Source organism: Montipora foliosa, chromosome 5 (assembly GCF_036669935.1).
Source record: "Montipora foliosa isolate CH-2021 chromosome 5, ASM3666993v2, whole genome shotgun sequence".
NCBI classification, from domain to species: Eukaryota; Metazoa; Cnidaria; class Anthozoa; order Scleractinia; family Acroporidae; genus Montipora; species Montipora foliosa.
In genome coordinates, this window is record NC_090873.1 from 36,455,458 (window position 1) to 36,468,318 (window position 12,861).

Consider the following 12,861-nt stretch of genomic DNA (forward strand, 5'->3'; position numbering starts at 1 on the left):
TGTCATTTTTTTGCCTTATTTGATGGACATTAGATGTGCTAAGTTTCAATCACACCACTATAATATTACCGAAGATATTCGTGATTTTGTGATTTATCCTTATACTTACTGAGTAAATAGTTTGTAACATCGTCAATTGTAGAAGAAAGACCAAAATATCTCTGGAATAGAGAAAATATATTTCCAGAAAGAAAATGCCATTTTTCAACGTTTTGAAGGGTCTTTCAAGTAAGCAAAAAATACAATTCTCCTCATAGGCAGTTTATCAACATTACAAGTCAAGTGAAATCAATAAAGTACCGTTTATGTGGTGTGCGTATCTGCTGGATAAAACCACCTTGTGTATTTGCAAGAAAAAGGCATTTTCCCAAAATAAATTACATGGCAGTGTTTTACCTACCCTAGTAAAATTCTTCCATTGACAAAAAAAAATGCAAAGTTAAATTTTACTTAGTCATATCTATTGTGGGGACTGCTGCGTATGTTTCACACAAACTGACGATGTGAGGAAATCACAATTTAAACTGTAACGTGCCTTTCTGGCCAAAGCAAGTCCTTTGAGGGCAATGTATTAGTGAGGACCCCACATTGTGGGTGTGTAGCTATACTCGTGGCCCCACAAGTCACTTTGTGGAAATACATACGTAACAAACTTAATTTTGTTGCACCTATAAAAACAAAACAAAAAACGGAACTGGCGTTCGTTCCACTGTCAAATATCGATTCCTAACTAAAAGTAGCAAAGCACACAGCGAGTTTTAGATGGGTGGGCCTTCTTTTTTCAAGAATGTATTCCGCCACGATTGGTGGCCATGTTTTAGATTATATTTGCGCTTAAATCATGTAAGCAATTCGAATCAGGTACTTCGAAATATTAACAAAAGTGGGTTACAGAAAGTATATGCAAAATAACGAGATGCAGTTTTTGAAGCTAACCTTATAAAAGTTTTTAAAAAGCCATTTAAATGACGTCGCATACAAAGGATGAATTTTCATCGCTAGCCAGGTAATTTGACTATTTGCACCATGCCGTCATCATTTGAATTTCTGCCAGACAAACGGCGACAACTCGCACCACTACAGTAGGAACCTCCACCCCCTCCGGCTTGCCATGGGTGAGTGCCGCTTCCTCCACCAGAATAACCACCTCCACCTCCTGATGCTCCATTATCTTCAGAACCTCCTCCCCCACCACCAAATCCCCCAACTGCACCTGGGTGTGGTCCACCGTTATAACCACTATTCATTCTCCCTGCTCGTCCTCCTACCCAACCCTGGGCACGTGATCCACCCCTTTCACCATGACTACTACCTGCCCTGGCACACCCCTGCGCTAACCAACCAGCACCTACTCCCCCATGCCAACTGGCACCTGCACTGTTGCACTTACCGGGAAATCCCCCAGTTCCCCCCTTTCTGCTTTTAGACGAATATCTTCCTACGCTATTAGCCCCTCTAGCACCCGCCTGACCATCGGCACCATTATATCCAGCAGATGCACCTCCACCTCCTCCGGCAGCCAGCAAAAGCCCATTACTTGTTGTATAAACAAAACTCCCTCCGCCTCCCCCTGTACCAGCATTGTCCTCCACAGACAGTCCCAGTTGAGCTGCTGTTCTGGTAGTGGATTGTCCTCCTTTCACCTCTACTGAATCTCCTCCTCTCTGTCCCACCACGATATTCAGCACTGTTCCTTTATTTAGCGTGAACGTTCCCTCTATGAATGCACCTCTACCTCCGTAATAAGTCCCCGGCCTGTAACCGTAGTTATACGAGTGTGTTCCTCCTCTAGCGCCCCAGGTTTGGATTTTATAACGTCCGCTTTTTGGAATTGTGAACCTTTGTATGACACCATAACGTCCCTTTCGGCCACTTGTTGTCAAGGTTACAGTTCCAGGAACAGGATCTAATATAAGTATAGAATTATAACAATACTCAATGTATCTTCCTAGTTTTTTTTCCATCTATTATAATTATTTGTATTGTACTGTTTTCAAAACTAGAATGTAAATTATTCATAATTGGGCTAGTCGTGACCTCTCTTTGGTAACCATTTTCACATGCGCTTGCGAGATGGATGGAAGTACAGGTAACTCCCGTTTTAGATTTCCAAGAACAGTCGAAGACGAACTAATCTGCTTTAGTCAGTGAAGTTCGACCAAACGAAGTACAAAGGTAAGTGGGCAGTGGAAATTGTTCGAAAATGACAAGGGTCGACGAGAACATTTAAATTTCTGGATTTGGAAGTTGGAAGCGTTTTCAAAGATTACAATAGACCAATTTCGATACATTAATTAAAAGTAAGTTTTAAACAAAAGACTTCATCTCGAGGCTCAGAGGATCAAATGTAAGGATTTGTATGAGTTTACTCCCCAGCGCCTCCAGATGATGCCTTTTGTTTAGGACTGAATTTCAATCGATCGAAAGTGGGCTATTTTCATCTCGTGTACATGTATAATGTCGAGGAAAATGTAAACGACATTGATGCTTTATCACTGAATTCCTGGTTTGCCAAATTTATCCAGGAGGTGGCAAATAAGAAAGGCTGTCGGTATCCTCTACGAACATTGTATGGTATGCGATCTAAAGAGCCATTTAGCCATTTATAAGAAAGAATAATGTTAAAACGATCAGTATAGTTTAAGTTGATGACAATAAGTAATGTTATCATAGGAAAGACATCGTTGACGTCAACTATTGTCAACCAGAGCATCATTCCCTGTCAAAACAAATGGTCTTTTGTTCCTGTGGTTAGCAAGTTTGAATAACAAAAGCAATGTTTGTAAACAGATATATTCCCTATATGTCTAGCTCCAAGAGCAGGCAAGATGAAAAAATCCCTCGCTGTGAATTTCAAATGAAAGGAAATGAGAGGAAATTTGTATACAAAGTTATACGAAATATAATAGTTAAAATTCTAGTAATACCTAGATGAATGTCGTTAATATGTTTTCAGAGACGCTTTATATTTTAACTTGCAATTGATTACGTTTAATTTCACCTTTGCATATTTTCCCGTTACCACTGTACCCCGGATTGCAACTGCATCGGTAAGAGCCAGGCGTATTGGTGCATGAAGCTTTTATGTGACAGACACGAGAGGACGCAGCGCATTCATTAACATCTACAGCAAAAATGAGACAACATTAAGAACCGATTAAATGTAGTCTGTATTAACAGCCTTACTGTTCACCGGGCCCCCATTGTTTGATTAAATGAAAAAGGCACAAAATAAGAAGAAAAAAAGTTTCTCTTAGGTGTGACATTGAGGATGAGGGTGGGGTACTGAGATAAAATGGAAATCGACAAACTCCTAAGCGTTAACGAGACAGACTGGGTTGTGGTTGGGGGAAAGAAGTGTATTCATTTATATCTACAAAAAGCACAAAAGGTAGCTGCTAGTCCGAAAAAGCCAATCGCAAGCCAACTCGGTACCCTCTCAAAGAGTATAGCTTTCAATCATATGACCAAAAATTGACAGAGGTGTTGTTACCAGTACAGGTTTTTCCGTTTCCAGTGTATCCAGCCTTACACGAACACACATAAGATCCTTCGCTATTCTTGCAGATGGCGTTCAGATGGCAGGGCGAGGTTGGTGCATTGCATTCGTTGAAATCTAAAACCACAATACAACAATCGTCTACCATGAAGTTAAACAAAAAAATTCTTTTCACTTTTGAACAGAAACCATAACTGACCGCATGCTTCCACTACCACTGTTTCATCCGAGTCTGAAAAGTTGAACATTTCCTTATCGTTATTCATAGATGGCGCGTATAGAGAAATGTTTCACCTGATGTTCGCTTAAGAAAACGACATTTAGTTAACAAAATTTATTCCCTTTTATAAGTTACAGATAATATTCCATGGAAAGATCGCCGACCGAATGGCTCTGTTGGTCGCATGATAAAAAATATAAAATAATAACTCCGGCCGAACCAGCACTCACAGTCTTTAAATTAATATTATATTAATGTAATGTAATTGTAATTACATCTTTAAATGGTTACACTCTCTAGCCTTTCGGGTTAAGGACGATAAACCGTAGGCCCTGTCTCACAAGCCTTCAATGTTCATAACCCTGTCGGACGTAAAATGACCCACACGTATTCCGTGGCAAAGTGTAGGGTGTGGAGTTCCCTTTGTTGTACTGAGCTAGAGGGCAAGTTAGAAAAATGTCAAAATTTAATTGCGTCTCCCTCTCCAATTATAGTTATCGTATCGTGTCGTAATGTGAAAAAAAGTGCGTTTCCCATAAAGCACGCTATCCAAGAAAGTAAAGGTAGGAAATTAAAGATATTGTTGAACATAAGAAATATCAAAATACTTTTCATCTATCAACCTCGTACCGGTACAAAACTTTCCATCGCCTGTAAATCCAGCATTGCATGAACACTCATAAGATCCTTCGTTGTTATGGCATTCAGCTTTGACATGACAAGGCGAAGGCGCTGCTCTGCATTCGTTGATATCTACCAGACAAATGGAATGACATTACACCCGGGACAGCATTAGAGAGGCTCCTCTGTATTTTAGAACAGTTTAAGATTTCACTATTTTTAAACAAATCTGTCTATTGTATTATTGTTGTCTTAAGTGTTGAGAAGTCTTTTAAAGTCTCTAACTCTTGATTCTCTCTATATCACAAAATTTATGTTTCTGTACCACCACCATTTATTACCTTTGCCTTTTTAAAATCTACTTTTCACAAATAATCAAATACACAATTGTGACACTAGAGCTTCATATCTTCTTAGGCCCCATCATTAAGCAGTTCACCATACTCTACCAAGGACCAAAAATCTGGAATGCTTTGCCACTTTCAATTACATCTCTTTCCAGTTTATCTTCCTTTAAAAAACAGTTTGTTGATTTTATTAAAATGAAATATTACGTAAGATAAAAAACCAAATAACATAAACTGTAAAGGCATCAAAATAGCAGTTTGAAGTTTCCATTTCGTTTTCTATGCTCACGTTTTGTTGTAATTGATTTCTTATTCACGTATCGCCAAGACCTCTCAGTATAAGCCTTATGGTTTTTAAAGGTCTCCTAGCCACTAACAGTATGTTTAAAGTTTATATTATTTAGTATTGTAGCAAATAAAAAAAAGATTGAGCCTCGTCCTGATTAGAGGAAGTTAACCTGTGTTGAGCCTGCGATCCGATCGAACACCAGTACCTGGTCAGCGGTCAACTTTAAAATAAGTCGAACTCGATGAGCTATAAACTTGAGACCACGATATGGCATACATTGCCGCATTGGCATACAAGAAGGTGGTGGACGTGCGGACAGACGGTCGTATGATGATGTCATAGCTAAAACCAAAATGTTTCGCACAGATGGGTTACCATATTTTCTTAATCATGGTGCTCCTCGCGAGCGCTTTCAGCGCGAGGAGCTCCGCCGCCACTTTATCAGCAACGAGTGGGAGGGTTTCATAAGGGGTTTCAAACACCGAGAAATAGATGAAAGCATGAGGCCGCTTCGGCCGACTGCTTTTTTTGTTTCCAGGTGTTTGGAAACCCTCACCTGATGAAACCCGAAGCACGAGTTCTTGGTATGGCTTCTCAAAGAATCTATTGTTGTATTGTTGTATTTTTGTTTATTCGTGATTGTATTGTATTGTTTGCAAAATTAGAATGTAAATTATTGAGAGTTGGCCTGTTCGTGACCTTCTTTTGGGAAACTATTTTCGCATGTGCTTGCGGAATGGATACAAGTTTAAATAACTCTCGTTTTAGATTCCAAGAAGAGTCGAAGAAGAGCTAGTCTGCTTTAGTCAGTGAAGCTCGACCGACGAAGTACAAAGATAAGTGGGCGGTGGAAATTTTTCCCTTTAATGAAAAAGGACGAGGACATTTCATTTCCGGATTTGGAAGTTGGAAGCGTTTTCAAAGATTACAATAGACCAATTTCGATTTATTAAGGACGGTTCCTACTAATTCGCAGGTATTTTTGCGCGGTTTACTGAATATGCGAGAAAAGCAGATCATAACAAGTGTTATTGAAATCCAAAAAGAGAATTGGGGGTAACCACGCGTTTTTAGAAGATAACTAATCAACAATATTTGTAAAAAGTTTTAAAATACAAAGCAATGCATGGCGTTCTGTTCCAAATTGAAGCTTAATTATTTCCGAAAATGCGTGGTTACCCCCAATTTTCTTTTTGGATACCAAGAGCACTTACTCAGTTCTGCTTTCTCCGCTTAGTTTTGAACCACGCGAAAATATCCCTGTATTAATAAGCACCAGCAATAGGAAACCTGAGTGTCTCGAGATGCGCAGAACGTATGCGCAATAACAATAGTTGAAAACCCCCCTCAAAATTCGGTTTTCAACAAAAGTCATCATCTCGAGGCTTTTGGATCAAATATAAGGATTTGTGCGAGTTTATTCTCCAGATCTTCGAGATGATGCCTTTTGTTTAGGACTGAATTTCAATGTATCGAAAGTGGGCTATTTGCATCTCGTGTGTAACGTCGAGGAAAATTCTGAGGACACGGAGGCTTTATCATTGAACTACTGGCTTGCTAAATTTATCCAGGCCATGGCAAATAAGAAGGGCTGTCTGTATCCTCTACGAAGGTTGTATGGCATCACATGTATCTAAAGAGGTATTTAACCATTTACAAGAAAGGGTAATGTAAAAGCGATCAGTATAGTTTGAGTTGACGACAATAAATAGCTGTATGGAGCCTTTTTACGCTTTCATTATTGTAATTTTCTGTAAACACACGCGTGTTTCGCTAAAAGAACACGGCGTGTCCACCTGACCAAAATAGGCATCATTTATTGGCTGTTGAGGTCTTGAATTATCAATAACTTTGAGAAATATATATATACTGTATCGTATTTGAAGTTTTGGTGTGTAGATATCGCTTAGTATTATTACGAGTTGTGCTGTATTTTGACGTTCCCGCTAGGCCATGTCAAAATCCAAAAACGAGTAGAAATAAATACTCACCGACACTAAACATCAAAACATGTAATAAGCTATTTATTATCCAACATTTTTTGCACTAAAGGTTTAGCAAATGAATTGTAAACAACCAAAAACATGTGACAGATTTTTGCGTAAGGGGCAACGTCAGCAGCTAAACTAGTCAAACCGGTTCTCCACTATACAATAACCATGTGTACAATAACTAACTGTACAATGTCGTGGAATATTTAAACTCATTTCTTGCGTTTTCTCTACAATAACTGACAAAGTGGTCCTGACAGCTATTTAGACACTCTTACCAGTACAGGTTTTTCCATTTCCAGTGTATCCAGCTTCACATAAACACAAATAAGATCCTTCGGTATTCTTGCATTTGGCGTTGACGTGACAGGGTGAAGGCGATAAACTGCATTCGTTAGAATCTTCAACAAAAATACAAAATCATTTAGCAGAGGAGAAGTTGATCACTCGCTTTCCAGTTTTGACCGGAAATATTTACTTTACATATCCCCCCCCCCCCCCCCAAATGTTGTTTTATCCTGGTCTTAACTTCCTCACCCTTATCGCAGAGGCAGTGTGTCCCAGTGATTAGGACGCTTGCCTTGACTTCCAAAGACCTCGGGTTCAAGAACCGTCCTCCGGCACCACTAGTTACATTTTATCCTGGTAGTCCCTGTTTCAACTTCTCGGCTGCATTTGGGACTCTTAACAAATTTGTTCTTCTGTTCTTTTGTTGCCTTGATTGGGTTACACGGGCACTAAAACCTCCCTCTGAGGACTGGTCAACTAAGTATTATGTATCCCAAAAGGGTGCCACCTGGATACAATTTCAACTTGGTGTTAACTAGACAAGATCCAAAAGCAATTAAATCCTTTCACGGTACCAGATGAGATGCCTGAAAAGCAAGGCGACAAGCCTCTAGACGAATTCCTAACTAAAGCTCGCACCCTTATTAATGACTTTGCCCGTAACCCAGTATTTAAGGACGGGGCAATGGTATCAGGCTTGCAATCAGACAGGTTAGGAAGGATGCCATTTATAAAGTAAACCCGCTTACTTTTCAACGAGGTTACGACCTATCAAAAACAGAGGAAAGCGCAAATGCAAGTTAACTCACGCGGGGAAACTGAAGCCAGTGTACACTCTGTACAGAGCAAGACGAAACCTGGTACACTGCCCAACACAAACCGCCCACACTGCTCAGGAGTAGACGAGCTCAAAGTTAAGATAAACCAACACTCTACTCCCAATCCCCAGACACGTCGAGGTTTAAATTTAATCACAACGGCTGCTTTATATGTGGTACGAAACATAGAAGTTTTGATACGTGCCCATCCCTGCATGCCAAATGCCAGTGCTGCAGTAAAACCAGCCATATGTCTCCAGAGAGTGTGCATGTATGAAGAAAAGACTCAAACAACTGAACAAAAATGTTCAAATCCCAGTCTGTAGAGGCCAGGACATCCACTTACAGTTAAACAACGAACAGATCACGGACCACGATAAAGCCAGCGTTGACTACTCCGACCTAATTACCGTAGTCCTCGGCATTATCACAAGGGAATTTTCAGTGCTTAGCGTTGGCCGCTACCCCGATAAACTCAATATCCAAATGAAGATAGATGCTTGTGCAGACACCTGTGTTTTAACTATGGATGGTCTGCAGAGACTTGGCTTATGTTTTGAAATCCAGCCATGTACCGCTGTCCTAAACGGCTGCAGAGGAACCTCCACCTGCAAATTCGGCGCTACCACACTCAAAGTAACCTTCAAAGCAACTCATAACTCTCAAAGTTCATAATTGTTAAAGCTCCGGCCGCCGGTCACCCATCTATGATCCATCGGTTTCCAGATTGCACAAGAATTCGGAATCATCAATATACACAACCAGGGGCAATTCAGTACCCAAACACTATCCCAAAAACAAACAGCTCTCCGAATTGCAAGCCTATCAAAGCCCATATGCTTTGGCCTAGAAAAATACAAAGATTTGTTTTGACAAGATAGGCAGTTCCTTGATGGCAAATACCATATATAGCTCATAGAAAACCCTAGGGCAGTTGCTCACCATACCCGTACAGTACCGATACGTATCATTCCTATCTACAAAGTCGAATTAGACAAGTTTCTCCCAGACGATATTTTGACGGGGGTAAGTCAACCTACCGATTGGGTCAACTCGATCGTTTGCAATGTCAGAGAGCATATCCTGACCTTCTTTTTGTGCTTTTTAAAAATAAAAGCAATCAACAATCTTTGTTTAGTAACGGTTTAGATAGGTGAGCAGCCCAAGGATGGATAAGAGTTCCCTCGTGTTAGCTGCTGCAGATATGTTTCTAATTGCTACTCGCTTGTCAACCTCAAGGTGGATGCCTTTGTTTCCTAGTGTATGACCAATGACCAAAACAAAAGCATAGCCTGACCTTCTTTTTGTGCTTAATTTAAATTAAGCACATTCGGCGTGAGCATCACTACAGTCACAGTATCAACGAGATCCTTCCCCATCTTCACGGGAATTTTTTTTACCTTCGGTGGTTGGCACAAAATAGGGCACATCGAATTCGATCACGCGTCCAGCACGTTATGCACTTTCAATACGACCTACGGGCGGTTAAGTTTCAAATGCCTACCCTTTGGCATAATAGTGCTCCAATATGTCTTCCAGTTGTGTCTTCTTCATTGTTTTCGTGTCCAGAGAAGAAGAACTCTACAAGGCCCTCTTAGATATGCTCAAAATGTGAGCATCAACTCCGAGAACTTCCAAAAAAAATGTCAAGTTCTATGGTCATACACTAGGAAACAAAGGCATCCACCCTGAGGTTGACAAGCAAGTAGCAATTAGAAACATATCTGCATCAGCTAACACGAAAGAACTCTTATCCATCCTTGGGCTATTCACCTATCTAAACCGTTACTCCACAAAGATTGCTGTTTACCACCCTCACAAAGAAAAGTGCCCACCTTAAATGGGAGGAACACCAGAAAGACAGAGCTCTACGCAGCACCGATCCTTTCCTATTATAAACCTGATCCAACAACGACCACACATCTGCAATGCGATGCTATCCAAAGTGGATTAAGAGCCTGGCTGCGCCAGACGGGTAAGAGCGGTCAGGAACGAATCCGTAGCCATGGCATCAAGATGATTAACCAGATACTCAGACAACCCCATTCCCAAGGTCTCTCTTAATTCTCAGCCTCCATTGTCGTTGAGAAAGACACGGGTTCACGCTGGTCAAGTGGCACTCGTCGACAAAACACTAAGGTCTTGTTCTATTGGGATCAACCGTTTTTAGTTGGTTGATTTGGTTGCGTTTTTTCGTGTTCTATTGGGAAAAAAACCGTTTTCGGTTGGTTTGGTTGATCAACTTTTTCAACCGGCATCAAACTAGGTTGAAATAGTTGAAAAAGCATTGGCAGCAACTGCTGTCGTTTACGCAGGCCATTTAAAGTCGGCCGCGGATTCCTGCCGTGTTGCTTTCAGGCCTCAACTTGTCAACGCTGAGAAGTCTGGTAATAACTATTCCCAGGAGTTACCGAGTTTCAACCGAAAACGGTTGGAAAAGTGTTCTATTGGGAAACCTCAACCGCTTCAACCGAAACCAGTTGCGGTTGAAACGGTTGATCCCACTAGAACACGACCTAAGGTAGCGTTTTCTTTATATGTCATGTTTAATCCCGCAACTGGGCGAAAGAGTATTCGTTTGACAAGGAATTTGTTAAATAAGTAATCTTTATCTTACACTGTAAGTATCAAAAAGGTCTAAAGAGCGGATATATTCTCATGGGAGATGAATTCTCACAAAAGCGGTCAACCTAAATACAAGAGCTTTTTTGATCGACAAGACAACTTCACAAAAAAAGATTAATTTCTTTAGTAGCTAAAGTTGCTTCTATAGAGCAAACACTAACATAAAAGAATACACCAAACACAACGTTTTCTTGATAAAAATGTATCTTTTATTTAACCGCGGCTAGAAATATACACGCTAGTTAAGCGCTGTGCACTGGTGAAAAAATATCTTAACGACCTCGACAGTTTACACGAAGTTGTTTAAATATAAATATCGGAAGTCAAAACTGTCAACTCGCTGTACCAGATTGTGACTTTAGGAATCACGTTGTTTAACATTTGAACGAAAAGCGAAAATCAAAGAACAAAATAAATACCTGCACATGTTAATAAAGGATGATCATTCTCGTCACCAGAGCCTCGGGTCGACCCAAGGCTCTGGGAAACTCTGCGTAGGAGAACGTTCTTACAGCCTGCGCCTGCTCACTCCTCGTGCTAACATGAATGCACCAATTAGAGACGCTTTTGATTGTTCTTCCCGAAAACCAACGAGAAGACACTTTGTTTCAGGGTTCCCCAGAGCTATTCTCTCCCTCGGTCAAGAGAAGAGCTCTGGGGTCGAGATTGCAGTTTGATTTGATGATTTTAGGTCGATACGTGACATGAGAACTTAATTAAGGTGATTCCCTTGCTTTGCACCGCGCATCTCATACTGCGCATAACATTGCGACTTAGAGGATGGCGGGGTTTCACGTTGGCCATCTGAAGAGAGGCAAAAAAGACCGCTTTTGCTGTTCAAGGGCTTTTGAGTGCAATCATGATAACTCTTCGCGGTTAAGAAGGTGATGTTTTGGAACTTGTTCCAGTCCTTTCGCGGAAAAGCATCATTTTGAAGCCGAAATTGCCCCTTTGCTATACATTATTATCGTGTTGCAAAGAAACGAGTGCAGTGACCCCCCATTTTAAATGGTTTTATTTACTTGTTATAGGTACACGGCAAACATATTTTACGAAGAAAAAAAGGTGGATAGTAGAAGTTCTAGTATTACCTATAAATGACGTGAAACTGCATTTGGAGCCTGACACCGAGTGCAAGGTAATAACTTTTAGAAGTCCAATTTGCTTACATTTCTTTGCACGATTGAGCAATTTGAAATCACTTTACTTAACGATTATAGCCCGGACAAACAAGCAGGTCTACGTTTTCAGTAATATTCAGTAGCTTTTGCCACATAAAAACAATTTAAACGGTTCATCTAGGGAATACAGTGCGAAAACAAGCTCGGTGACCCCTACTTTTTATTTCATTTTTTAAATTTCCTGTGAATGAATGTCCCAGATGGGGACATTTAACCGGGAAGCACCGTGTCCAGCAACAACAAAATTGATACAGAGATTGTAAACAGAATGGGAAAAGCCAGCACTGCTTTCGCAAAACTGCAAGATCGGCTATGGAAGAACAAGCACGTCTCTATAGATGTCAAATGGAAAGTGTATAGGGCTGTGCTGCGGTCAACCTTACTCTATGGAGCTGAAACTTGGACCATCTGTCGTTACCAAGTTAAAGAACTTCACGCTTTCATGATGCGTCATCTGAGAGCAATCATGGGTGTCACATGGAGAGACAAGATTACAAACGTTGACGTACTAAGTCGAGCAGGACTCCCATCAATAGAAGATATCCTTATTGAAAAAGGGCTGAGATGGTTAGGACATATCCACAGAATGGGAACCGAGAGGCTACCAAGACAGCTGTTGTATTCCCAGCTTTGTGAAGGGTCAAGAAATCGAGGTCGGCCAGAACTGAGGTTTAAAGAAGTCATGAAAAGAAATATAAAACAGAGAAACATTAACAATAACACCCGGAAACAAACAGCTCAAGATAGACCAGTCTGGACAAGGAAAATAAAGGCTCCATAAACAGTCATTGTCGTACACGACCAACTGCAGAAGACAGATGATATGAATGGATGTCAATTGTGCCAAGTTTGAAAAAAAATCTGGATAGTACGTCATTTTCATGGGGATTACCTTAAATAACAACACACCGGCTGATTGCTGAACATGTTTGTTCCCCATGGATAAACGTCTCGCTTGTTTTCTTACAAGACAAAATCTTTT

The 12,861-nt window shown here is 40.6% G+C and overlaps 1 protein-coding gene across 1 annotated transcript; it reads right to left on the minus strand.

The window, feature by feature from the left end:
* Positions 1 to 456: 456 nt before the first annotated feature.
* Positions 457 to 3,745, minus strand: LOC138004120 (keratin, type I cytoskeletal 9-like). Its single transcript, XM_068850544.1, has 3 exons — positions 3,494 to 3,745; positions 3,002 to 3,124; positions 457 to 1,906 (listed from the first exon to the last, which is right to left on the minus strand). The coding sequence occupies exons 1-3, from the start codon at positions 3,645 to 3,647 to the stop codon at positions 999 to 1,001; spliced, it is 1,185 nt and encodes a 394-aa protein (XP_068706645.1). The 5' UTR covers positions 3,648 to 3,745; the 3' UTR covers positions 457 to 998.
* Positions 3,746 to 12,861: the final 9,116 nt, after the last annotated feature.